This window comes from Branchiostoma floridae, chromosome 1 (assembly GCF_000003815.2).
Source record: "Branchiostoma floridae strain S238N-H82 chromosome 1, Bfl_VNyyK, whole genome shotgun sequence".
NCBI classification, from domain to species: domain Eukaryota; kingdom Metazoa; phylum Chordata; class Leptocardii; order Amphioxiformes; family Branchiostomatidae; genus Branchiostoma; species Branchiostoma floridae.
The window spans coordinates 23,002,368-23,028,432 of NC_049979.1; the positions used below are offsets into that span (position 1 = coordinate 23,002,368).

Consider the following 26,065-nt stretch of genomic DNA (forward strand, 5'->3'; position numbering starts at 1 on the left):
GTTCCGTGGCGCGACCGTTATTGTTGCTTTCTGAACGATTTTCGTGTCGACTACGTGAAATTCGGGTTGACGGCGGCCATTGGGGGTTAAGCAGAAGGGCGGGGGGTAAGCAGAAGTACACCGGGGGCCAAGAAGAAGGACGGGGGCACAGCAGAAGTACAGCGGGGGTTAAGGAGAAGTCCGGGGGAAAAGGAGAACGGGTAGGGGGAAAAGCAGAAGGAGTTAGGTGGGGGTGGGTAAGGGCCCTCCCTCAGATAGGGCAAAGAACCCACCACACTTACAGAAAAGACTAGGGATCCTTCCTTCCCAGTGTAAGTGGTTCAAAACCTTAAGTCGTATTGAGGTCACCTGAGTTAGCACCGAATGGCAACTGTTCCAGACCCTTGCACTTTAGCAACGCTTATTCTAAGCTGCTCACAATTCAACTGTGGATCCTAATGTATGGACAGATCCAATCAGCCCGATAAGTTGTGCTAAGAGCCTTTTCAAAGTGCGCAAAATCGGTGGCATATCAACTGATGAACCCAGAGGTTCTGGGTTATGTAACACACACAATTGCTTCACACAAAGTCCCTTCACACACCGCTCCTTCAAACACAGCTCCTTCACATACAGCCCATTCCCATACAGTTCCTTCACACATAGCTTCTTCATTTAGCACAAACAACCCCTACTGCTAAAACAGCTTTTGTCCCAATGGGCTTTCGTAGGTCCAAGTAGCCTGACGTGATAGCCACCCCAGGTAGACAGCCCAGGTAGACAGCCCAGCCTTTTCCGTAAACCCAATGGTCAAAAGAGGAATTTTGCTAAAACACAGACAGGTTGGTTTAACTGAAAGATAAGCCAATTTATTATTTTAACAAAAAATTACAATTTTTTTTTACATTTCAATGAGAACGAGTGATTTACGCTCTGAGATACTAGTGCGTCTCCGAGAGTACGGGTGTAACACTGTGTGGGGTTCAAGTACCCTGCCTGCAACCCGACCATGCCAAATGGCTGGCAGTCCGGATTCGACGCGTGTTTGAATCCCAGGAGTCAGGATATTGTTTTTCTCTGTCTCTACTCCTTTCTTGCATAATTAAGTGACTGGCTCCATACTCGAAGTTTCTCCACGTCGCACGGCCACGGCCCTGCGGTAAAACGTTAATGCCAATGCACTTAATAAAAAATATACAAAGTTAACAGTTACCCATAATCTAATGGACGCGTCTAATGCACTGTGCCCTGTCCATGTGTGGAGTCCACTTGTACTTCTTCGTCCGGTAGGTTGCTAGCTGAAAACGGAGGTAACACGACTTTGGAAACGTTTGCATTTTGATAGCTGAGGTCAAGTGCCTGATATATGTTTAGAGCTTGTATTGGTCGCTTAAACCACGTAGTGAGACCGCTGCTTCCCCGTCTGTCCGCAGTTGCTTCCAGTCGCATCTGCCGTCCGGTCCCGCAGAGAAACATGGCTGACTCTAAGGAGGTCAAAGGGCTAACAGATGGGGAAGCTCGGGCAGCCTGTGGCGAGCCAGACGTATCCACCAAGGTATTCTTTAAGGCAATAGCGTTATGATTAGTCACCACATGGCATTCACAAAGCATAGACTTGCAAAGTCTGTTTTTACCTCATCATGATTTTAATACCAGGGGGCGTGGCACCCAACTATAATAAAACTTTGTTGAATGTCTTTTACCTGAATTTACCTGAACGCAGAGATCTTAGTCGTTGCAAATACTTTGAGTAGCTGTTTGTTACTTCCATGAAATGTGGGATTATTTTTGGTATGTCACTTAGGTTTATTTTTGTAACGTTTATTTGCATATGTAGGTGCAAGGAGATTATATAACCTCCTTGGTAGGTGTGTCTGTTTGTGTTTCCAGACATGATTTGTAGTCAGCATAACTGAAGAACCTCAGCTTGAATTTCATGATTTGCTATGTGGGTATATGTTAACGTAGTAGTTGGGAAGATTGTTGGCTCCCTGGTGTATGACCTTGGTACTGCATCAGGACTTTTTATTTTTGTGTCTTTCGTCCTTAAAATGTTATTATAATCGTTTTATTGCTATCACTGTCAAAGGTTATTACTCACATTTAATTTCTATTGTTGCCAGGACTTCATCTTCCAGCAGACAATGTTCAGGATAAAGGACCCAAAAAAATCCCTGGATTTCTACACAAGGGTACTGGGAATGAGGTGAGTAGGTACATGCAGCACAAGTTGCACAACCATTGGGAATATGATTTTATTGCTAGTGCTACTTTTTATGTCTGCAACACATAAGGTGAACTGCCATTATAACAACTGTTTCTTTATGATGAATCTTCCGAGACTTTAATATTACTCCTATGTTCAATGTTGTGAGTGTAACATCAACTCTCATAATTCCCCCGGGTGCTACAATACTGCCACATCAAAAAACGTTTTTATAGAGGCCTTCTCTCTCAATCTCATGATTATCTTGAACATCTAAAAGTTGTGAGGACATGCTACATGCTACTGTTTAAATCACTTTAGACTTGTGTATTTTTTGTCATATGGCAGTATTATGACATGTGGTGGAATTTAAGAATTGATGTTATATGATAATTTCCCCCTTTTTTATCCTGATGTGTTATCATTTTATAGATGGCTCCTTTGGAAATAAGTTATTGTAACTGAAGGGACTACCCTTAAGATTTATAGATAAACTAAAAAGGTAACATTTCCCAGCAAATACATAATATTTTCCTTTACATTGTACTGTTTATTCTTACACATTCACACAAATGGTGACCAGCCCCTTCAGCTCTGTCCTGTTATGTAATTGAACACTACAGGGTGTCAAACATCTCCAGTAACCATGGTGACAGCCATCTGGCCCAGGTAGACCAAGAAGAGAAAATGGATAAAGAATATGCTTACCTTCTGTGATGATGAAAAAGTTCAGTAAATAATACAGTAGACCTGACATAATGTCCTGTTATAATATAAGCTACCAGTTCATATGTAACAGATCACTATGAATGTTACAGGTTGCTGAAGAAGCTAGATTTCCCCAGCATGCAGTTCTCCTTATTCTTCCTGGGGTTTGAGAAGGCAGAGGATATCCCATCAGACCCTGCTCAATGCACAGCTTGGACCTTCTCTAGGAAGGCTACATTGGAACTGACACAGTAAGTTGTTTTTGTTTTTAATGCAAATGTTAAATAAAAATCACTCTACATATAGGAGGCAGGGCTAATTTATATGATCTACTGTGTTGTTACAAAATCCAAGTAACATAACAATCATTCTTAAAACAAATTAACTGTGTGTGTGCTTTTCTTTGTATTTACATTTAGCAACTGGGGAACTGAGAATGATCCTGAACAGAGCTACCACAATGGAAACAAAGCTCCTCAAGGCTTTGGTAAGTGATTGTCATAAGAACTACATATATATATATTGCAATATAATGCCCTTGTCATAATTGAATTGGGGCCTCCCGGTTATCGGGGCCTCCCAGTTATCAGGAACTCAACTGTGAGGCTACTACCAAGGACACAAGGACATCCCAAAAAGGAAATATTGGAGCAGAGGGAAATCAGACAAGGTTGTTAGAATTCAGATTGGGTTAGGTTGGGACCAAGTTGTGTACTAGCTTACTTGTGAGAATATAACGTTATATTTTTAGAAATGTTTCATCTATCAATTTATCAGCTCCAGAGTTATGTTTTACTGTAAACATCTAGTTGATTTACCTTTCAGGTCATATTGGCCTAGCAGTGCCTGATGTGTACAAAGCCTGTGAAAGGTTTGAGGCGCTGGGGGTGCCTTTTGTGAAGAAGCCTGATGCTGGTTAGTGTTGAAATATCAAATGGTTGCACTATTGATATGACAAACATGTCATTCATTTTTCCATCCACATACGTAAGCAGGCTACACTATGTTTTGTCTCACAAATGGTTGATGCCATACGAAACGGCCGAAACTATATTGCAGAACATATTTGCATGCTCCATCAAATCCATATTTCTTGGCATAGAGGTTTAGGGTTACGCTTTTCCAACCTGAGCTGGTGCACTTTCTTTTTCACTTATTTGTTTACCACCCACCATGTTACTGTGGCACATTTGAAATGTTGCTTTTTATACATTTTTGCCTCATGTCAGCCCCCCAAAAGTTATGATTTTCTTGATGTGGCATAGACTGAGGACTCCATTTAAACTGAGGACTAAATGTACATTGCCAACAGGCACTGGAATTTTTACCCTACCTTAGCTGCAAAGGACCAAACTGCTATCAAACCATCCCCATGGGATGGTTAACATAAACTAGGACATTCATGCTTGTCATAGATTACCATGGACATGCATTTCATGTGTTTTCTTTTACTTTGACTTCCCATATCTTACTCCATCTCTTCCCATCACCCATAGGTAAGATGAAAGGACTGGCCTTCATTCAAGACCCTGATGGCTACTGGATTGAGATCCTGAGCCCATCACCTATGGTGACTATTGCTGCAGCTGACTGGAGTTAAAGATCAAATCTGAACAAATTGCAAAGCTTGAAACCTGATTGTGGTGATCCGACCCAAGCCATGATTTTTTGTCAGGATGTCCAGCCAATCTACACCCTGATCATGATGATTGTATCAAAGAGTCATGAAGCATTTAGCACCACTTTGAAATGCAATGCGATAGTCAAACCTGGTCTGAACAATCACTTAAGGGGCAGATATAATGGGTGACAATTAAAAGGGAGTTGCCTGTTTTCTGTTCCTAAAACTAAACCAGCCAAAAAAAGCTTCCAGTGCTTCACTGATTTTGCCTAGTGTATGGCACAATTGTCATCAATTTTGTTTGATTGGGGCAGTCATGGGAACTAAAAAAGTGGTTACCAGTTGGGTAAGACCATTGGTTAACAGAATGTCTTAAAGGACTGTGGATTTACAACTGAGGTTTGACTGCAATAACATTGCTTTGGGAGTGTTACAATGGTATGACTGAAATTGTTATATTCCTCCCAACTCCTAGGTCGCCATTGGCAAGTAACATGCTGCTTCTCGCATGTTGGATTGTGAAGAATGGAAGTGCACCAAGAGGTTTTGTTCAACACATCAATAGCTCATGCTTTTCATTGTGCTGTGATAACAGGTGTACTGCAGTACTAACATAAATGAAAAATTACTGCATTAAATAAAAATGTTGTCTGATTAACACTGTCCAAATGTTTATGTTCCACTGTACAGAAAATACTGGAAAGTTGCTCACTTAAACTTCATTGTCACTAAGTATATGCACCTTCATGTATGAGTAGCAAGATTTGAATAGTGAAGAGGGTACATGTATTCTCTACATGTATGGATGAATATATTGATGAAAGACAATGAAAACATGTCCATATCAAAAAGACGAAAAGGCTTTAAAGCACAAGAAATGGATTTTGAAAGTAATCTGATGATAGTCTGCATGACAGCTCTCTTGAGTCTGTTTATTTTTGCTTGCACAACTAGCAGTTTGCTTACCTCTTACAGCAACATTTAAGACCTGTAAGTTTTGTTGTACAGCACTAGTCTGTCAGTGTTAGGCCATGTGGATTCTATTACATGGACAGCATCCGTGCTCGCATCAATTTTCATCCGTTTCCAGAAATAAAATGTTTTCCACCATGATTTTAATTGTGGATATGTACAAGGCAGCTGTAAAAGGAGCAAATACATGCCATTCATTAAAAGAAAAATGTATCAGGAAACATTCACTAATGTCAATTCCAGTGTGAAAGAAGACTGAAAACAAAAAGGAAAAATCTATCGTTTGGTATTCAATACTCTGTCATTTGTTCAGCCTTCCAGACCGCTTAGATTTATTTCATAATGAATGCAATTTTTTGGAGGACAAACTTTTTTTTATTTGAATGCATGATCAGTTTGGGGATTCCCAGGGAATGTCATCCACATAATCAAATCAACATGGCCATTTTTTGCAGATCATAGATAAGTGACTCTTGTAAAGAAAGGAGTCAATTAATCCTGAAGACAACTTCCTTTATTCCAAAATAACAGCAAGACAGCTATTCTAGCTTACACTCTGATCACAGGGTAGAAAGTCAAATTATTTTACATCCTTTCAATTTTGGCCGATACAAAATCTTACAACGTAGAGGTTTGATATAAAGCCATAATTACAAATCCCAAACCCCGGCACTCATGGATCCTTGATCACATGATTAATGCTTAAAGCAATGTGTACAAAACAACTACACAGTACATTAACTGTTGTGATAACTGCAAGAAACAATGATAGTACTTCTGTATGAAGTGTGGAAGAATGATTATTGAGCACACAACCAGGAGCATGTTATCATCCTGCTCAGTTTTCTTTTGACACAGTGCACAGTCTGATTTATAGGGATGTCAGGACAGCAAGAACTAAAACTAAGATATTATCTTAAAGACAAACTCTTACAAGTGGTACATGTATGACCACAAACAAAACGAGAAGTTGTGTTAAGTGTAATACTGTGTACTGATATCAGGGATGGTCAACCCCACAGGAAATCAAATGTACAGGTTTAAATTAAATAGGAAAGCAAACATGGGTTTTTAGACCACAACCCCTCCTTCACACTGCAGTCTCCACACTGTGCACTCAGATGGCAAACAAAATGTACACTCGTATATAGCTTACAAACAAGTGCTATCTACATAAACAAAGATAATTTCCTCTGATTGTCAACATAATCAATATTTTTCATAAAACAAACATAATTTTGGCAAACTTTTCAGTCTCATCAATGATTACAAGCCAGGTTACTAAGGGAATTTGAAATGATATTTCCAAACAATAACTCAAATCTGTACAGCACAGTTCCCTACTTATTAGACACATCCATACTCATACCAGATGGACGACCCCTCAGCGCCTGAGGGCCCACCCTGGTTATTTGGTGCTTCTCCCTTCCTGTCATCATCCCGGCCCTTTTGCTCGAACATGGCAGCTGTTTGTCTAACGGAGGATTTCTGTTCCTGTGGAGGCCTGGGGTTGGCCCTCTGTTGTCTGGGAGATGGGGGAGCCCTGCCAGGAGATGGGGGAGCCCTGCCATATTGTCCTTCTCTGGGACTGGGCCTACTGTCTCTACTATAGTCCGGTCTGGAGTCATACTGTGAGTTCAAATTTCTCGGGTTAGGTGTCGGCCTGTCAGAGTACCTGACAGACTGAGGAGTGCTGGTGGACGGAGGTTTGTAACCACGAGGAGAATAGTTTGTGTATTCCGGTGGCGGTCTTCGAGGTGCGTCCCCACCTCCATACTCGTGCCGAGGCGACGGCGTCTTTCCATCCATGATGGTGGGCTTGTCTGTTCCGGGAATGGTGGTGGTTTTGACAGTGACAGTTTGGGGTTGGCTTGGAGTTGGCGTTTTGGACAAGCGATCCAGCCTGTTGGAGACTGTCAATACCCGTGTCTGCACGGGAGATGACTGGGGGTTGGGTGCTGGGCTCAGCATCTTGGAAGGTGCGTACCGCTGAGGAGGTGCAGGAGGATGGCTGCCGTCTAGCCGGCTGGTAGAGGATGACATGGCACGCGAGTCTGGATGGATCCTGTCTTGACTCCTGTCTTTTGGAATGGACGACAGGTTCACTTCTGACTGATAATGTTGCCTTCTGGCATTGAAGTTGGGACTGGAGGGTGGCCTGGAGGAATGAGACTCCCCTGGGAGTTGTGACATGGAGCTGTACATCATGTTACGTGCCAGATGATCCTTGTCTCTGTCATGCAGCAATGAGTCGGAGTCCTGGGACCTGCTCTTTTCCATCTTCTTCTGCAGGGAGAACAGAATATAATCTTCATTGCAATATAGGTAATGCAGTTCAATACCTTAGTTTTCAGGGATAGCCATAAATAACTCTTGTTAACAGAAACTGAAACTTGGGAGAAGGTGGAAGACACAGGTGAAAGTTTCATTTCACATCATGGTAGGTCCAACTGAGCTACATGTACATGTACCTAATCTACTTTTTTTTAATGCAGTTTTTCTTGCTAGAGTGCTACTGGAACCTGGAAACCCCATTGATTGTTGCAATACAGATCTGGCTACATCCATATTTTTCATTCCAAAGGATTCCAGCAATATCTCCAACTAAAATATTCAAAATAATCACACAAAAAATCAGATTAACAGCACTGAAAACTGCAAGCAAACAAGTGTTAGTTCAAACTCAAACATACATAGATCCAAGTATGGTGACAGAAATTATGTCCCAAAACACATCTATACACAGTGTATATTGTGGTAGGAGCCACCAAACAGTACACACTGTCAAGACATCATCATTGTATAAACAGTCACATCACTGCAGATAACAGCAAACCTGTAACAGGAATGAGTTGCCCCTCCTGAATTCCGGACCTTTCTAAACTCCTACTATTGAACAAAGTCCAGCATTATGGAGGGGTAAGCTCACCCTTGTAAACAGTGGAGAGGGAACCTTGTTGCTTTCGTCTAAGAACTGCTCCAACGATACCATCTCGCTGCCCGGTGACACTGCATTGTACTGAGACCTCGGTGTTGACGCATGTGACCGAGGTGTGGAAGTGGAGTCCCGTGGCGAGCTGTCCCTGGAGTCGTACGAGTTGTAGGAGGCCGTACGGGCGCGGTCAACGGGCGGAACAAGACTGCCTGGGTCCTTGGTTGGAATGTGATCTTCGCTTCCCAAGCTGCCCGCTCTGATACGATCTATAAGATTTGGGAAAAAAAACTGTCAGACATTCAGGACTCCTGGCAGGCCAACATAAAGTTGAATTGGGACTGGGAATGTGGTGTGATGACTGAGCCTTTGCAAGTCTGGTCAGCTCATGAGTGGATGAGGGAATGAACGAACATTTGGAAACATTAGAGGGGGGGCAATGGATGGACATACATGTATAAAATCATACAATGTGTCACAGATATTTTATACTCCTTCTGCAATCAAGAACCTGATTGGGGGTAATTCCTTTTGTTTGAAACTAAAAGCATGCTTTAAAAAATAGAGTCTTTTAATTTGATACAAAAATTATACATGTACATGCAAATCTTTTGTATTTCACACAAAATCATAGTCATGCAACATTTGCTATACTAAGTGAGCATGCAGAGAATGTTAGTAGGGTTCGGGGTGTTGGGAGGTGATTTCTATGTGCTACATGACGTCTACCTATTTCTATCCTTGGCGAGATGTTGGTGCTGTAATTGGACCAACTGCGGTTGCCTTCACTGTTGTAACTGGTGTTGTGTGATGCTACGTGCAGAAGGAAACAAAGAAGCTGAGCACCAATTAACAGAGGGATGTGCTTCACCACCTTTAGGTATGGTTAGTGTGCTATGAAGAAATATTCCGCACACCACACCAACAGTGTAGGAAGGAACATCAAACCAAAATATGCTACAAAATTTGCCTAAGCTTTACAACAGGCTGTGCAGCAACTCAATAACAAATGTGTCAGCAGATATATGGAAAGGTTTTGCAACTGCAAAAACGCAAAAGACGCAGTTGTTTTAAGAAGACACACAAAGCTTAAGGCTGTCATCTAAGTGTACCTACCTGGGCGAGACCCGGCAGAGCCTGAGCTTTGTGAGTCAGCTTCAGGTGGAATGTTGAGGTGGAGGTCCTCACTAGACAAGGCACCTGATAACAAACAACAGAGGACAGGATTAGATAGACAATCAACAAATAAGTGGGAAAACCCATCCACCATAGGATTGCATGAATGTAGAGAAAATATGACATGAATGGTTAGTATGAGCTGTAAAGTAGATATGACTTCAGAGTGAGCCATGCAAACACAGTCATGATTGTGAAAGACTGCTCTAGCTATCAGTAAGTCTGAAACTATACTTAATCCTTTTCACAAAGCCTCCTCCTTGCATGACTCATTCTGAAGACCTGTTACATGTTAGGTGGTACATGTACACATGTAAATCTTTGTCGATGTCTTACAGAAATTCTCACTGATCACATCAAGGGCAGGCATGGACCGTCTGTGCAGAAACTCTTCACTTCTGTAATGGTTCCGTCGTTCCTGCAATGGTCTGGGTCGGGAGGACTCTGGAGAAAGAACATGCCACTTTAAAAACATGCTTTTAGTACAAAAGAACAGGTGCATTTTGCTGGTTAGTGAATGATGGTTGAATACCTACAGAAATGAGATGAAGCATGCATTTAGTACCGAAGTTCATATTTATGGTGTGTGTTATACTTGTACTGTATATATGTACATGCATTAGTGTCTAAAATAACCTCTTTATTGCCTATGTTAGTTTAGACCTTATCCCCGACATGCCACAGCTACACCAAAATGACAGAAGACGTTCACCAATTTCATAGTCCCAAGGATACGAGGTGCGGTACAGCACCAGCTCACTCCTGTACTTCTGTTTCCTGTCTCTCAAGGGGTACGGGTCATAGTCTGCAATTAAATCATGGTGCACAGTTAAGAACATGTACAGTATACCACACAGTTCCACCTATGGATTATATGGAAGAATCCTTAGGGGTTAGAACAAGATTTGTAAACACGCCAGCAAGGTTTACAGCATTTGCTGCTGTTACCTGCATATTACAACATGGCCTCTTATTTAGCTATTGTTCCTTTTCAGTAAACTTTACAGACAACTGTGTCCACCCTGCCACCATCATTATTGTTGTTAAATCTTTTTTTTCTTTTACAAGAAAACACATGCCAAGAGACCTATGCCACTGTCTCTGTTGCATTCCTCATCGATGTCGTCCAGACTTTTGGACAGCACTTTTTGGTTGTTGTCCAGCACGCGCACCCTCTTCTTTTTCTTGTCTGTAAGACAACCCATTGTGAAAAATAAAGTTAGGAAGTCTTGCTGGGTCGAAGGTCATCCATGAGGGGTGGTCTGGGGACAGAGGGAGGCTGGGAGATGTAGACGATCACGATGGCTGTATGAATGTAGGAACGGTAGTGTGAAATGGCTGGTGGAAGAAAGAAGACTGGACAGTTTTGTTTGTTAGGAGAACAAGTTGATACATTGTGCGCTAATGAGTCAAGCAGAAAGGTTCAGGCTGGAAACAAGACTGATGATGACGTCTGTCTATCATTGTACAAACAACACAGAAGCAAGTCTGACGGACACAAAAATCACAGATGATTCTATGGTACAGAACTCAAGGCAGATTAGTTCCTAATACTATAGCTAGACTACATGTACAATGTATGATTAGTTCCTAATACTATAGCTAGACTACAAGTACAATGTACATGTACCTACAAGATATACACTATGCCGCATATAGGTAATGTGTATCATAGAGAAAAAACAGATTAATACTAAGAAGTGCAGGTAACTATGCCATCTATGTATCTTCTCATGGAGAGTGCTTAGGAAGTGTTGACTACGTGTTTGTGGGGGTGGGGGGGGAGGGGGCTAGCTTGCAGTCGCAATTTTTTAATGAGCTTCTACTGGGAGACGGGGAAAAAGAACTGAAATTTGCCACCCAAAACCTTAACCCAAAGAAGAAGGTCGAACAGTCACCCTTAGTCTGGGGCTCTTCCTTCTCATCCCTCAAGATGGTGTTGAGTACGGTTTCACTCCTGTACTTGTGTTTCCTCAGGTTTGTTCGTCTGCTCTTAAACACTAGTGTGATAGAGACATGTAGCTAGTCAGAAGAGACTACAACTATTAAACTGCTACAAGCACCAGATGGTGCTTCTAGACTGCTGTTATCACCAGAATAATTTTCCTTAAGCAAGAAATGCAGACCTGGGAAGTTGAAACATGCAATTTAGTAATGATATGTGATATGGTAGAGAAATGTCCTTAAACATCAATGCGTGAAGTATCCTCTGAAATCAAATTAGGAATTTCAAAGAAAAAAGGCAGTTTCTTGGAAGTCACTATTCCCAGACTCCATCACCAGCAGCCAAAATTATGGAATCATCAGCATTGATAAGAAAAGAATGTACAAAAACAATTTCTGAGAGTCAGGCTCCACATACACTCTTCCAATGATCAAGGGGAAAACCTAGGATCTATCTGCTTTAGTAAAGGTCCCACCACCTGCATGAAAGATACTGTCAGTAATAGCTGACCAAGGCTTGATCTATCCCAGAATGCAGACATAAATGTTTCACCCATGTCAATGTAATCATCCACGATGGCCTGAGACATGGAACGTTTCAAAGTGGTGACTCTCCGGGGACTGGTGCTTCTGGGAGAGCGGGGAGACTTGAGCGAAGACTCAAGCAAATCTCCAGGAGAAACTGGAATAGACACACATTGGGAAGCAGGGGTCAATGACTCATGGTTCAAATTGACCAATAAACCTTTACCAGGGCAGAATCCCAACCACCGGAGGAAAATCCTGTCTGCATTGAACAGGCATGCTCTCTAATGAAGAAAAGTAACCACTATGGAAGACTCATGTATGGCACCTTGATAATGGGGTAGCTAAAAAGGAATTTTCACTCTGTATGTCCACACAACCTCACCAAAAAGCATCCCAGTCTATAAAACTCTGTCTACATTCTTTGTCAGTTCCACAGTGAAAGTGAATTGTAACACACTACCAAGGCACACCAACCACACACTGTTAGCAAATAGTCTGACACACTGTTGGCAATGAGGGACAAGCCACTGTTGGGCAAAGCTGGTTCTTACATGTAAACCTGCGCTTGACTTTCTGTCGGGATTGCCTTGTGGAATCTGTGGATGTATTGCTAGTTAAAATATCAACCACCTCATGCTTAAATTTACTTTCAAATATTGTGCTTTAAATATACATCACACTATACCAAAAGATTATGTTATACCTTCCTTCACATCAATGTGATGAACATCATGTTTTTAAAAACTAACACCAACTCTCAATGTGATCAATACATATTGTACTACAATAATAAATTCTATGACTAAGGAATGACTGCCACGTGTACTTCCATTGACCACACGTCTCACCTGATTGAACGTTGTTGGTTTTCTGTGAGTTGGTGTTCTCAGCGGACCCATCCAGGGAGTCACCGTAGGAGCCGATGGAAGAACTGTCGGACCGCTCCGCACCCTGGCCATCCACGTGGTCAGACAAGCTCACCTTGGAAGTCTTCTTGTCCCTCTCCTTTGGTGCCTTGTTTGTCTGTGGGGCATAAGGTACAAACTTTTTTTAAAGGTACCTGACCCAAAAAATATAAATATCCAGCAATCTTGATCATAGCATGTCCTTAAAATAAGGTGTCAATATTGGAAGCTCTCCTGCAGTACCTAAGTAAGTCTCCAGGAGCCTGAATCACTTCTTCATTTTACAAATGCTTACCAACATACCAAACATCAGAGAACCATCTACAACTTCTTGAGTTATGCTGTTCACAGACAAACAGGTGGCCCTGAAAACATCAACTTCTTAGGAAAGGTAAATCAAGATTATTTTCTCACTTGAAAAAGGGGTAATGATGTACATGTAAATACCCACCCTACTCATTGCTGCTGATATCTTGTTGAAGAGTTTGAAGCCCTTCTTCCTGGGAGGAGATGGTTCATAGCCCTTGTAGTGGTCCATGATCTTCTCCTCCAGCTTCTCTTTCTGCCTCCGCAACTCATTCAACTTGTCACTAAAACACAATTGTTTCAATGGTCAACAAATCTGAATTTGTCAAAGCCTTGCTCTGGTATGTTTTTTTATGCATAGTCATTATTACAGCACCACGGCTCTAACTTCAGTTTGGGGAATAGGTCTCGGCACTGGTGCACCTAAACTGGTGCACCTGAACTAAAAATGTAGATACGCATGTACACAGAAAAGTTTGGGGAGCGAAGCATAAATAACATACAATGCCAGCATTTCTCAAACCTAACTACATGTACTTCTCTTCAGAGCTTTAATCTCTAATTTACAAACACAGTCATGAGCACACTTACCAAACATACTAAAATCTCCTTCATGATTTACATGTATGCAACTATGCCAATAACTCCCTCTATCCTGCTCTATCATCGTAAAAGCACACCACCCCTTAGACACTCTCACTGACAAACTTGAAGAAGTCTGACTCACGAAAACTGTCTCTCCTCCTCGTGGAACTGCTCCTTGCTCTCCAGAGTCTGAGCTAACAGCTCCTGGTTCTGTTCCAGCAGCTTGGTCAGCTGTGACATCAGCTGTTTGTTCTCCTCCTCCAGTGTACGGTTCAGCTGCTGCAGCATCTGTCAGTAACAAGTCAGCATCATGTCAGCACACACACTGGTCAACAGGACTACAACCAAGGACTAGATGGGCTCTGCCTTCCAATACTGTGCCATGGATAACCTTTATCTTTTATCTTTTTTTTTTAGTTTTTTCCTACAGGTTTTCACAAGTTCGATTGAATTCTCTAATTGTTACCATGGTTGTCTTACTTTTGACTTATCCTTCTCCCTGCTACTTTACTCTGATACCAATAGAAATCGTTGGCCAAATTGCTACTTCAGTGAGCTAAGGGTCAATATCATGTATCAGCTTTCAGTTTTGGTCATGTTATCCTCTTTTTTTTCATGTATTGTTGTCTTAACAGAAATGTATACCTCCCATACAAGTAACTTTTTGCAGTTCGTGTCATATAGAATTGACTCCTACATACCTCACATCTGCCCTCCATTTTGGAGGTGGCCATGTCCATCTGCATGTACTGTGACTGGAACTCCCTAAGGTCCCCAGCTAGCTGGGTGTGCTCCAGCTGTAGACTGTTGTAGGTCTGCTTCAGCCCCTTGTGGTCAGTCTGCAGGTCCTGGTAGTCTGCTGTCAGCTTCCTGTTGGTTGCCTGCAACCTGGGGGGAGGGTAGAGGTAAGATTGTTCAGCCTTACAGCAAGGTCACAATTATCAGTCAATTTTGACTTTGTACAATTTTCAAAGCAGTCTGTGACAGTGACAATTACAGACAAGGATCTAAGATTTCCCATAATAAGACAGATGATTTTGTATGACACTTTCACACCTATCCCAAGAATCCCATCTTCTGATCGTATGACGATCATAGGACAAATGTCATCAGTCTCTTAGTTTAAACATCAACATCAACTATATTGTGTAACAATGACAAACTTTATCAATCAAACATAAAGACATCGGATATTAGAGAAAAGCTAGAATACAACAACAAAAATTAAACATCACGTCACTGGATCATCTCTTACCTTTCATTATCTGCTTTGACAGCAGCCAGGGTTCTGTCTTCTGACCTAACTGATTCAAACGTGGACTTCATCTTCTTCAGACCCTCGTTCTCCTTGAGAAGTGAGTTGTACTGGTCCTCCAGCCTCTTGTTGTCACTCTTCAGTATCTTAAAGTTGGACTTCAACATGCTGTGCTCCGAAGCCATGGCTTCATTGTCTGAGGACAGGGTACTGTGCAGTTTCTGCAGACGCTCAAAGTCTTTTTGCAGAGCCGTGTGTTCACTTCTCATGTCGTCGTACCTTCTCTGCAGAGACTTGTACTGTGTCTCTGCCTGGGAATGTTGAGTTTGCAGTTTGGTGTGTTCAGAAGTGACAGAGGACTTCTGGGATTGCAGTGTAGAGAGTTCGACTTGCAGCTTTGCATTTTGGGATTGCAGGTTGCTGCTCTGCCCTTGTAGAGAGGCATTCTGGGACTGTAGCGAGGACACCTGCTGCTGCAGCTTGTTGCACTGGGACTCCAGGCTCCTACTTTGCTGCTTCAGGCTGCTATTCTCAGTCTCAAATTTGGCATTCTGGAAGCAAAAACAAGACTTGTCTTAAACTCTGCAAGTTGTATAAACAGGTTTCTCAACCCAGGTCCTTCTTTGACTATGGTAGTTGACAGTTCCATTTGTGCACAGGCAAACAATCGAATAAATCAACATAATCACTAGGTATGGAACATGCTTTCTGTACAGGGATCTTCTATCATAAACAAACTATGATTGGAAAGAATAAATGTTGAAAAGAAGCAAGACTTACATTTCTCTCCAACTCAATGACCTGATCCTTCATCTTGATGAGCTCCCTGGTGGTTTCCCCCTGGGTGGTGCGCCTGACCGTGACCTTGGGGGGGCTGGAGCCCTGCTCCTCCTCGTACTTCTGCTGTAGAGCCTCGTGTTCCCGGCGCAGAGTTCTCAACTCGTCGCGCAGCTTCTGATTCCTACAACAGAACAACAAATTAAAGCTGGGAAACAAATGGATACCAGATATAACCATTCTACCTTTCTTGGGTACTGTACAGTGCTTTACCTTTGTGGAGACTTTGTTTTGTAACAGAACAGAGTCTTGTAGTGTTTTGTTTGTAACAGAACGGAGTCTTCTAGTGTTTTATGTTTGTGGTTGAAACAATCCCAGTTTACAGCAATTCGTTGAAAGTGCATATTTGGAGTGTGATGCATTCATGGTATCCAGGTCACCGCAAAATCAAAACTCTTGCAGATGTATCATATTAAAGAGGTTGTTACATTTGACTCAATGGAACATTTCATTTAAGAAACATGACACATAAAGAGTACACACTCGGAAATTTGTACCTAATTTCAACCCAAAAGAAATTGTATGTTGCAACTTACGTCCTTCAGTTTATGAACTACACTATAGCAGTCTTATAGCTTTGTTTATTACAGGATTATAAAGTGAGAGCTATCCCAACCCAAGGCCACTGACCTGTTAACTGACTCCTGGAGCCGACTCTCCAGTGCATGGACCTTCTCCTCCTTAATCTCAAGGCTCTTCTTCAGTTCACTCTCCATGCGGGACTCTAGGGCCTTCCACCGGCTGGAAGAGAAATTTTGATGTCAATGTCTCATTTCTTCACACAAACTCCTTTGGAAAAAACACAAATTGAGGTTGTCTGAAAAGCCACACTTTGATTTGTGCAAACATCTGTCCTGAAAGAGTCTCAGTGTCAAATCTCAGCATTATTACACCACTACTACATACATGTACTAATACAGTGTCAGTCAGTCTAGCACAGACAAGGATATGTTCTTGTAAAATATGTTCAAAGTTCGAAAAACAGTTCAAGGCTGAAGAACAATGTTCATTTTTAAGGAATTGTTTGGCTGTACCTGTTTATTATGTAAATCCTTGAAACACATCTGTTACATCCCTGTCACATAGTTGACAAGGGTCATGCATATTTCTTGCCTGAAAAATCTACCCCCTATCAACATTGGAAGTGCCCTAAAAATCAGCCTATGATCAAAGGAACACCAGGCGTATTACTAGAGAAAATGCAGTTCAGAGCTCGCTGACTCATCCGCCATTTCCATCCTGTGTGACAGGTATAAAGGCCAATGACAAATTCTATGTACAATAAGCCCACCTCTCGTCCTGTGAGTGCTCCTGTTGTAGAAGTTTCTCCTTGTTTAGACCGATCTTATCCAGTTCTGCTGCTAGCTTCTCCAGCTCATTGGTCAGCTGCTGGTTGTGCAGTTTCTCATTCACCAGTTCCTGAAGCAAACGACATACTGATTTATGCCATTCTTGAAATTAGTGCAGTTATCTTACGTTTTCACTGTGACTGCTTCACATAAATCAAAAACAGTGTTTCCATGAATATGGGCCAGGAACATTTAATTTTCTCCCTACCGTGAAATCAAATTTTACCGTACAAGAAATGCATACCCAAGTAGAACACACTTGTCTAAGACAATAGTCCTGACAAAATTTAAACCTCAATAACATTTCTGGATTATGGACAAGAGAAAAAAAAAATAGGTAGAAAAATGCACTTCCTTGCTCATCAGTCCCATCCATTAAATAATTTCTTGTTATCTGAAGTATTTCTTGTTATCTGAAGCTTAAAGCTCAATTAAATGTGACCACATTACAATGTAATTTATTGTTATGAGTGACAATGTAACACTGATGTCAGACAATAATTCCTGCACTATTATTGATTGTGGTCCCAGCTGGCATTTACACCTGAACGTAATTTTGTACTTTTCTCTTTTTATGATTTTAGTTCCAAAGAATCTGAGACAGGAAGTGGCTAAGGTCTTGATGGCCCCAAGGTTAAGACCATGTAAAAATACCTAAGGGCTTTCATCATTGGTGCTTAAACAAGCGCTTGAGTGGTTACAATGTCCACTTGGCAAAAAAATTGAGCTGAATCATGAGACTGGGCTGTACAGAGCCCATTTGTCATGGCCCCTTGTTGATAGAGTGATTAAAGAAGCAGCAAAAAACTGTCAGAGCAGCACAGTGTTGCTATCTTGAAAAATGGAGCAATCTGGCACAGCTTTAGGGCTGTCAAATAATTTACAAAGCAACCATCAGTCATGTTAACAGTATATCTTTCTTCAACAGGAGAGATATTGGTGGGAATAAAACATATACACAAAAGCTTGCAAGAAACAAAATGCAGTAATCATGACAGTAAGATGGATTAAATCATTGCACATTGAGGTGTCTGCTATCTCACCTCCCGTAGCGTCGCCAGTGTTTTCTTGTCCATAGTTGTTTGCTTCAGCAGATCCTTGTTGTCCTTCTCTAACTCCTGAATCCTGCTGTCTGTATCCTTACTTCTCTCCTTGTCCTTCTGCATGTGCCTGATCTCTGTCTCCAGACTGGCTATCCTGGTGTTACTGTCCTCCAACATGCCCTCCTTCATCTCCATGGACTGCCTCAATCTCTTGTTTTCCTTTTCCAACTGCTTCTGACTCCTCTCCAGCTGAGTGTTTGTTGTCTCCAGGTCACGATTGTCCTTCTCCAGCCGCTGCAGCTTCCTGCTGGATGCCTTCATGTTCTCCAGACTTTTCTGGAGCCTCTGGCCCTCGCTTTCCAGCTCGGAGTTCTCTTTCCGTAGATCCTCCACCTTCCTACTGGAATGGTCCACAGACTTCGTCAACTTCTGGTTCTGGCTGTCTAACCTCAAGTTGTCTTCCTCGAGCCTTTGGACGGATTCTTTTGAGGTTGCGAGCATCTTCTTCAGCTGGTGATTTTCTTTCTCCAGCTCTTCCTTCTCCTCTTCGATCTCAGACACTTTGCTGCCTGTGCCCTTCAGGTTTTCGATGGTTCTCTGTAGTCGCTGCTTCTCTGCATTCAGCTGGATGTTGACCTTCTCGGACTCATCAAACTTCTCCGCCTTTGACTTCAAACTATCTACCTCCTTCTTCAGCTTTCTGTGTTCTTTTTCCATTGCATTGTGTTCCTTCTCCAGTTGGTCAAAATTCTCACAAGAGATCTTCAGAGTTTCTATTGTCCTCTGTAAGTGTTCTTTTTCTCTGCCGACTTTTACATTTTCCCTCTCCATCTCCTCTGCCCTCTCTGCATTGTCACGGATTCTCTCAAACTGGCGACTAAGCTGCTTCTTCTCCAACTCGACTTGGGACAACTTGCTGGTTGTCTCTCTCAAGCTGTCGTGCAAGGTCTTGTTTTCTTTCTCAATATCCTTGACACGAGCATCTAAAGAAATCTGCACACAGAAGGGCCATCAGAAATGTTAGTCAAAGAACACAGAAATATTGTTAATAAGGTAAGAAAATTAAGATCTTAGCAGTAGAGAGGACCTGGAAAACAGTGGATATAATGACTTTTCCAAATCAGAAATAAACAGCTATAGTATATAGCAGACTCTTAGATAGAAGCATGCTTTACAAATGTCAACTTGAGATGTACAATGATGTTGAGAAGCAACATGTATTGCACAGAGTTTCCAGCATTGCACAAATTTTATCCCTCCATCACCATTTCACCTCCACTTTGAAGCCTAGTCCTAAGCAATGCACATGTATGACTTACCTGCGTTCTCTGCCTGAGTGTGTTTATCGTCTGTTGAAGCTGCTCATTTTCTCTCTCCAGTTCCTGGATCTGTCTCTCACTGTTTTCTTTAATTGTTTCCAACGTCTGCTCAAGCTGAGCCTGTATACCAGTAAGGAGAAAACAAACTTTTTACATTAAAACATTTTGACTACAAGTTTCCTTTACAACAAAATATGACTGACATTCTTTTAGAAAGATCTTTCAAGTTGAACTTGAATGTAATATGAACAGAACCTGGTGTAAAAACTACACTGCTTGACCAACAATTGCAATTGTAATTCATGTATCTATGTGGGGCCTTAGTTTTGCTAAGTGGTAAAGGAGAGTTATGCTGCATTTTGATGAACAAGTCTGTATCACAGTAGGAATATACAATAGAAATGTGTCATGATTTTGCATAGAAGAGGTCACTGGCGAAACTGCAGAAATTAAGCCACCACAAATATTTCAAGATTTACAGAAATTCCATTAGGGAGAATAATGACAACTCTTTATTTAGCTACTTTTAACAGAAAATATTTGTAACCCTGTAAGGAACATTATCTGGTGTGAGGCTGACCTTATCCTTGATGAGATCATCACTAAACTGCTCCAGGTCCAGCAGGCTCTGGGTCTCCTTGGTGGCACTGTCCTGCAGGCGCTTCAACTTCTCACTCAGGCGCTGGTTCTCCTTCTCCAGCTCAGTCATTCTGCAGGAAACTCTCACAGTTAGAATATGTATGTACCCTCCAGTCCACTACCATCTTATCCTTCTCCCTGATGCCTAATCCAGCCACAAGTGGAGAACTGGTCGCTTAACAGCCACTTCAAACTGTGTACTAAAGGTTCAGATGTAAGAACACTTGGCTTTTGTGAACCATTGATCTGTTACTGAACTGGAGCAACATCCAGAACTGTAAAGCCTATTCTAGAAATTGACTACATTTGTATGTGGCTGTTGTTCATTACATTATAGATAATAGAAAAATGTAGATTCTGAAAAAAATGCGACAACAATGTGACAGTGTTGGGGTGAAGGAACATGTGCATGTAATAAAGATTAAAAATTTAAAATTCAATATGAAAAATCTGACTACAATATATATGTAAATGACAGTATTTAGGTTGGGAGATTGTACTACTTGCCAAGGCAATGATTACACAATTGATTATTACACTTTTTTAGCTATTTTTCTTCAGAATGCAACAAATGCAACTTTTCTTGCTTGACAATCTAAATGAAAGTGAAAATAGCATGCAAAAAGTGTTCACCTCAAATGCCCATTAAATATTGACACTCATCGAGACAATCCTATACCTAATTTCCCAAGAGAAACCGTGACAAATTATAGCTACATCTTGATGATACTAGCAATCCATTACTATAGACCTGAGGGTTGAGCAGCAATTAATGCTGGAGGATCCTCAAGGTTTGAAAATGAGATGTTATTGACAATCAATGGTAGTTACATTACATGTGGATCCTGGACTACATGTGGTCATGAAGAGATCATTTAGGAGGTCCCTGGAAAGTTGTTAAAGAATGTACTTCTCATTTTAATCTGCCACACAGGTGTGCTTTTAGTCTAACCTGCCCCATATCAGGGTAGTGTTTTGACAAGAACAGTAATCACTTGAACATCTTAAAATAAACACTGATGATGTAAAGAACAAAAATCATGCAAAGAACTGCCAAAAGCCATTTTTGAGAGTCTATCCAAGCAACTAACTGGTAACTGCCCCCCCCCCCACCAACTCTCTCTTATTCTTATTCAGAGAATGTGCAACCTTATACTTAAAGGTACTGTAAGAGTGAGAAGAACCCTTTTTCAACATTGATGTAAACTGACTTTATCTCAGCATAGACACAGCAACACACATCATTCAAGAACTAGCATCCTCCAAGGATCTGATAGTGTGTCTACTATTTCTAAACTGAAGAGATCTTCCATAGTTTCAGTAGTAGAGACACTGAGACAGTAGTGCTGTACCTTGTATTACTAGAGTCAGAGTGGTGCATCTGCTCCCGTAGTTCCTCCATCTCCTGCACCAGCCTCTTGTTCTCCTTCTCCAGCCGCAGCGCTCGGCTGGTCGCCGACTCGTTACACTCCGCGGCCAGTGGGTAGTAACCTGTTACAGCGGACACAACACCTTGGAGTGAGACATGAAGAAAAGACAGCACTGCCCCCATGACACCAGCTCTAGCAGACTCTGCTGTCTCATGCAGTCACAGACAGGAGGGGAGAGAAACTGTCTGCAGGTTTATAGAACTGTTGTGCCTGCTGCACAGATGTGAACCAGCTGTGATCCTAAATGCATAAGCATTTTTATTTACTCTGCTGTCCTCTGGAATAGCTTCTTAATCTTACAATACTACCACACCACCCATATAATACTACTTACTTTACTCTACATTCATCCACCTTAACTGTACAACAGCATCTGAATGTATAGGAAGATGTGTCATGTATCATGCAACAAATCCAGTTATAGTATCATTGAACGTTCCATCCGGTACACTATGAAAACTAGAGAAAGGGCATCATCTGGCCGTGCATCTGCCATCTGCCAATGGATAAGACAGAGTTAGGCATGCAATGTTAGTGAGGTGGCAAAAGCAAACTGTTAGTGGGTCCCACACATGCACCATAATCACAAGGCATACAAACTGAGTGCAGCACTAACATACCTTTGTAGGACCAGCCTGTCAGCAAAGGAACAAGAACAAGGGGGCAACAGTCAGCACAGTAAGCAGAAATCAACAATACAGGGTAGAATTCTCCAGCATTGGTTGCATCATCAAAACAATGTGCTGACGAACAGTCACCATGCACACATGCCATACAGGAGAGAACATGCTAACAAGTTGGGAGAAACACAAGACTCATTCCACATGCATCATATCATTTGGTGGTTACTTGCCACATCATAGATACTTACTTAACTTTTCTAACAACATAAAAGACATGAACAGTACTTGTCTGATGGGCGTACTCTTAAGCAGATATCTCACTGGACTCTGGCAAATTGGGCTTGGAATTTATGCCAACATTAACAATTTGTGCCAATTTCCTTGCAGCAACACTTAACTGACCTGTGACGCATTTGTGTATGAAGCCCAGATGAGCCAACCAAAACATTCACGCCTAGAATAAAATACTCAATTTCGATACACAATAACTTCATTGAAAACCGCAATGTTACCACTGAATTGAAAAAAAACAATAGACATTGATTGAAAATTCATTTCAAAAATTTCGATTGACAACGGGATGTTCACTGTTTCCCACCATTTTGGACCCATAAAATAAAATTGGCAATTTCAGGCGACAAAGTACGCTTGTTGGAGCAGGTTTGCATCAATTTACAAATGCACAATTTGGCATGGTCCAGAGAGATACCCACTTAAGTAGCTTGGAATTGGAGAACCATAAAGTTCATTGTAAAACCATACCTGAAGAACTCTTGCTCTTGGCATCTTCCAGTTCCCTCCCGAGGGTTAAGGACTCGTTAAGGGTTTGCCTCTTGTCCAGGTCAAGAGCCATATTCTCATCAACCAGCTCTTGAATCCTCCTCCTGTCTTCATCTCTTCTCTAGCAAATCAAGAAGAAGGAAAGCAAGTCAATACACTAGTATGGATTTTCTTTTATTGGGTACAAGCACATATGCAGTGGAAACCACCCCAAATACGACCACAGCATATTCAGGACAAAAGATATAAAAACTGGAAGTTCTACTGCAGTACCAAGGTTAGGGACAAGAAGGCCCAAATTCAACCTTGACCTCTGCATCCACCAAACCTTCCCATACACCAAATATGATCACAATCCATCCAGAGATTCCTAAGCTATTGCTCTGGATACACAAACACACACACACACACACACTCACTCACACACACACACACACACACACACACATACACAGACGAATGGAGCCAACAAATGCCGTCATTTTTCATTGGCAGAATATTCATATAACTACAAGTTCAACTGAAATGCAATTTCCAACTAACAATGCACCTGAACATGGATGAAAATGAGTTTAATCTCTCTTCAGTTTGACTTATTACCTGCCAGTTGTGCTTACTACATTCTCTTTGTTTGCACACATTTTCTGTGCTAATTGCATGAAGTTTGATCCCTTTGGACCTGACCTCCTTCTCCTTTTACACATGCTAGGATATAGAATATGCTATACTAATATGCTCTTTAACCTATGATTGATGTATACCCCCTAAACTGATCTTAAACAGCTGTCAAGATTAACATAGAATATATTGAATACTGATATGAGTCCCAGATAATATGACTTATGAAATATCTTGTTAGGCCTCCCCCACATACACATGTATTTTCTAGCAGCTGGGTGTAAGAAAACTTCCTATAAATCACTTTCATATAAAACAGATATGACTTCATTTCATTTGCAGCTTTATATTACATTTCCCTTATGAATCACATGATAAAAATAAACCCTGACAGTTTAATCTGAACTATGTATGCATCATAATCTGCACCTAATAAACAAGCAATAAGATCTTCAAGTTTTTACACTCATGCTTTACATCTGTCTATAAGTGCATTTAGAGTGATCTTGTATTGTATAATCAGGGCTCGAAATACTGGGTGCATGTGCACCCAGGTGCACCCAAAATTGGAGATGTGCACCCAATCTTTTTCTGTGGGTGCACAGGGTGCACCCAAATATTTTCTTAGGTTTGTGTATTTCAAGACATCAAAGTATACTAGTATATGTCATTTTCTTGACATCTAAGTGTTAGAAAGATAATAAAAATGTCTCTCATGGTACTTGTTTAACTAAGTTTTATTACTAGGTTTACTTCAATTTAAGTGGTGCACCCAAAAATATTTTGGTGCACCCAATTTCTTAAGCTGGGTGCACCAGTGCACCTAATCCCAAAAATGAATTTCGAGCCCTGATAATGGTATATTGTTCAGTTATCAGGGCTAGCCTTTTATAATAACCTCTGGCTAGATGGGTTTCTCTGGGTGTATGTATAATTCTTAAAGCCTTAAAACTCAATCCGTCTGTTATCTCTGCAGAAATCCACAGACTGTAGGAAAAAGAATCTTTCCTTTTAGTTGGGGACTTAGTCCTAGTGTGTGTAAACCTGATCTGTGTAAGTTTGGTAATGAATGTAACCTTCTCCCAGCTGCCTAACTACATAACCATTACAAATTTGGTGTCCAACAGCTACCTTAGCATGCTGAAGGTTAAAGGGTGACAGGATACAGCAGTGATTAAAGGTCCCATTAGCTGCCACAACATCCTCTCCAGTATGAGCGTCAACAAGCAGCAGCGACCTTGTCAACAGACCCAGGACCTCCGCAAATAATCGCTCACCTGACACATTTGTTGCCGGAGTGTCCTAAGTACATAGTGAGGACGCTATCATTTGTCGTCAGGTCGCCCCCGACTGAACGGTTCAGCAACATGTACAGAATAGTTGGTACCCGCTTTGATTTCTGAACCCAAGGGTCAGACTTTTTTTCAAGTGATATACTTTAACGCCTACATGAAGAGGAGCAACCCTCTCCCATTCTCACCCCTTCTTTGGACTTTCCCAAATAAAGCCATACACTGCACAAGACCGTGATCTTGCATTTTGATGCTACCTTTCTGTAGTGGGCTCGACACCCTGGCTGTATACACATTTGGGTGGGGCCTTAAATTCTATAGACCAACTTCAAAAGAGGTCCGTGCCACTTGTGAAGCATTTTGAACAGGAGCCCATTTCTGGACAATATCTGTCAGTAATCCACACAAGTCAGGACCCTGCTGAGCATGGAAAAACATGACCTTTTGGACCTAGGACCTCGGATAAAACGGTGTTTATCTAAGGAAAGTTATTTAAAGCAAAAGAATTAAAGTGATAGCTGATGCACCAATGCAGCATATTGGAGGAAGAGCAGAAGTTACAAAGTCTGCTCTGTTTCTCAACTCCACCCAAATAAAACATTTAACTCTCTCAGGTTTGATATTGGACCACACCCACATTACAAGGTTACTTGGCAATGAAAGGCAATTAAATAAGATCAGGCGTGTCTAGACTACAAGTTTGATAGTAGTGACATTAAAGACTGTTCTATAATTATAATGATTCCCAGCATAATAGTAATGGTGCTGTAAGAGACAAGCTAAATCCCGACTACTTGGATTAAGGGCGTTCACAAATATGTTTCAGAACAGATTCAGGTTTCAGCATTTTCTGTTGGGCCCTAATGAGTACTGTTACAGTTAAGGTTAGGGTGATTGAATATGGACTTAGGACAAAACAATGTTACGATTTGTCGTTGCGAACATCCCATGCATTTCTGTAATAGAATCATATGTCATCATGCCCTCTTTGATAACAGTATATGGTTTGGAACACTAC

General features: G+C 41.4%; 2 protein-coding genes across 20 annotated transcripts in view; one reads left to right on the forward strand and one right to left on the reverse strand.

The window, feature by feature from the left end:
• Positions 1-1,090: 1,090 nt before the first annotated feature.
• Positions 1,091-5,627, forward strand: LOC118418784 (lactoylglutathione lyase-like). 4 transcript variants are annotated; one of them, XM_035824841.1, is made up of 7 exons: positions 1,091-1,265; positions 1,413-1,534; positions 2,103-2,185; positions 3,004-3,144; positions 3,313-3,380; positions 3,719-3,808; positions 4,390-4,915. In XM_035824841.1, the coding sequence occupies exons 2-7, from the start codon at positions 1,454-1,456 to the stop codon at positions 4,491-4,493; spliced, it is 567 nt and encodes a 188-aa protein (XP_035680734.1). In that variant the 5' UTR covers positions 1,091-1,265; positions 1,413-1,453; the 3' UTR covers positions 4,494-4,915. The 4 variants fall into 4 exon arrangements, with proteins under 4 accessions (XP_035680734.1, XP_035680741.1, XP_035680726.1 ...); XM_035824848.1 differs by having other exon boundaries at positions 1,199-1,289; XM_035824833.1 differs by lacking the exon at positions 1,091-1,265 and adding an exon at positions 4,990-5,627 and having other exon boundaries at positions 1,296-1,534; positions 4,390-4,463.
• A 355-nt stretch (positions 5,628-5,982) lies between these two features.
• LOC118418660 (girdin-like) overlaps positions 5,983-26,065 on the reverse strand; it is a 49,279-nt gene continuing 29,196 nt past the window's right edge. The window contains exons 10-33 of one of the 16 annotated variants that reach the window (XM_035824674.1): positions 23,120-23,258; positions 22,355-22,369; positions 21,657-21,795; positions 20,246-20,375; positions 19,666-19,785; positions 18,347-19,339; positions 17,246-17,373; positions 16,585-16,695; positions 15,898-16,078; positions 15,118-15,668; positions 14,564-14,750; positions 14,005-14,150; positions 13,423-13,561; positions 12,915-13,089; positions 12,618-12,662; positions 12,092-12,220; positions 11,493-11,594; positions 10,682-10,783; positions 10,307-10,399; positions 9,931-10,038; positions 9,535-9,618; positions 9,148-9,231; positions 8,440-8,687; positions 5,983-7,772 (exon numbers count right to left, since the gene is read on the reverse strand). In XM_035824674.1, coding sequence (XP_035680567.1) covers positions 6,834-7,772; positions 8,440-8,687; positions 9,148-9,231; positions 9,535-9,618; positions 9,931-10,038; positions 10,307-10,399; positions 10,682-10,783; positions 11,493-11,594; positions 12,092-12,220; positions 12,618-12,662; positions 12,915-13,089; positions 13,423-13,561; positions 14,005-14,150; positions 14,564-14,750; positions 15,118-15,668; positions 15,898-16,078; positions 16,585-16,695; positions 17,246-17,373; positions 18,347-19,339; positions 19,666-19,785; positions 20,246-20,375; positions 21,657-21,795; positions 22,355-22,369; positions 23,120-23,258 — 5,088 coding nt within the window. In that variant the 3' untranslated portion in view covers positions 5,983-6,833. Of the gene's footprint in view, positions 7,773-8,415; positions 8,688-9,147; positions 9,232-9,534; positions 9,619-9,930; positions 10,039-10,306; positions 10,400-10,681; positions 10,784-11,492; positions 11,595-12,091; positions 12,221-12,617; positions 12,663-12,914; positions 13,090-13,422; positions 13,562-14,004; positions 14,151-14,563; positions 14,751-15,117; positions 15,669-15,897; positions 16,079-16,584; positions 16,696-17,245; positions 17,374-18,346; positions 19,340-19,665; positions 19,786-20,245; positions 20,376-21,656; positions 21,796-22,354; positions 22,370-23,119; positions 23,259-26,065 lie in introns of all 16 variants that reach the window. The other 15 variants (XM_035824671.1, XM_035824683.1, XM_035824702.1 and 12 more) reach the window with 15 other exon arrangements.

Bases quoted from the DNA above. Each gene is read 5' to 3' on its own strand.
- LOC118418784 (XM_035824825.1), top strand. From the start codon at position 1,346: ATGTTTAGAGCTTGTATTGGTCGCTTAAACCACGTAGTGAGACCGCTG. The intron at 1,535-2,102 runs GTATTCTTTAAG...TATTGTTGCCAG, and splicing joins AGCCAGACGTATCCACCAAG to GACTTCATCTTCCAGCAGAC. The intron at 3,381-3,718 runs GTAAGTGATTGT...TTTACCTTTCAG, and splicing joins CAAAGCTCCTCAAGGCTTTG to GTCATATTGGCCTAGCAGTG.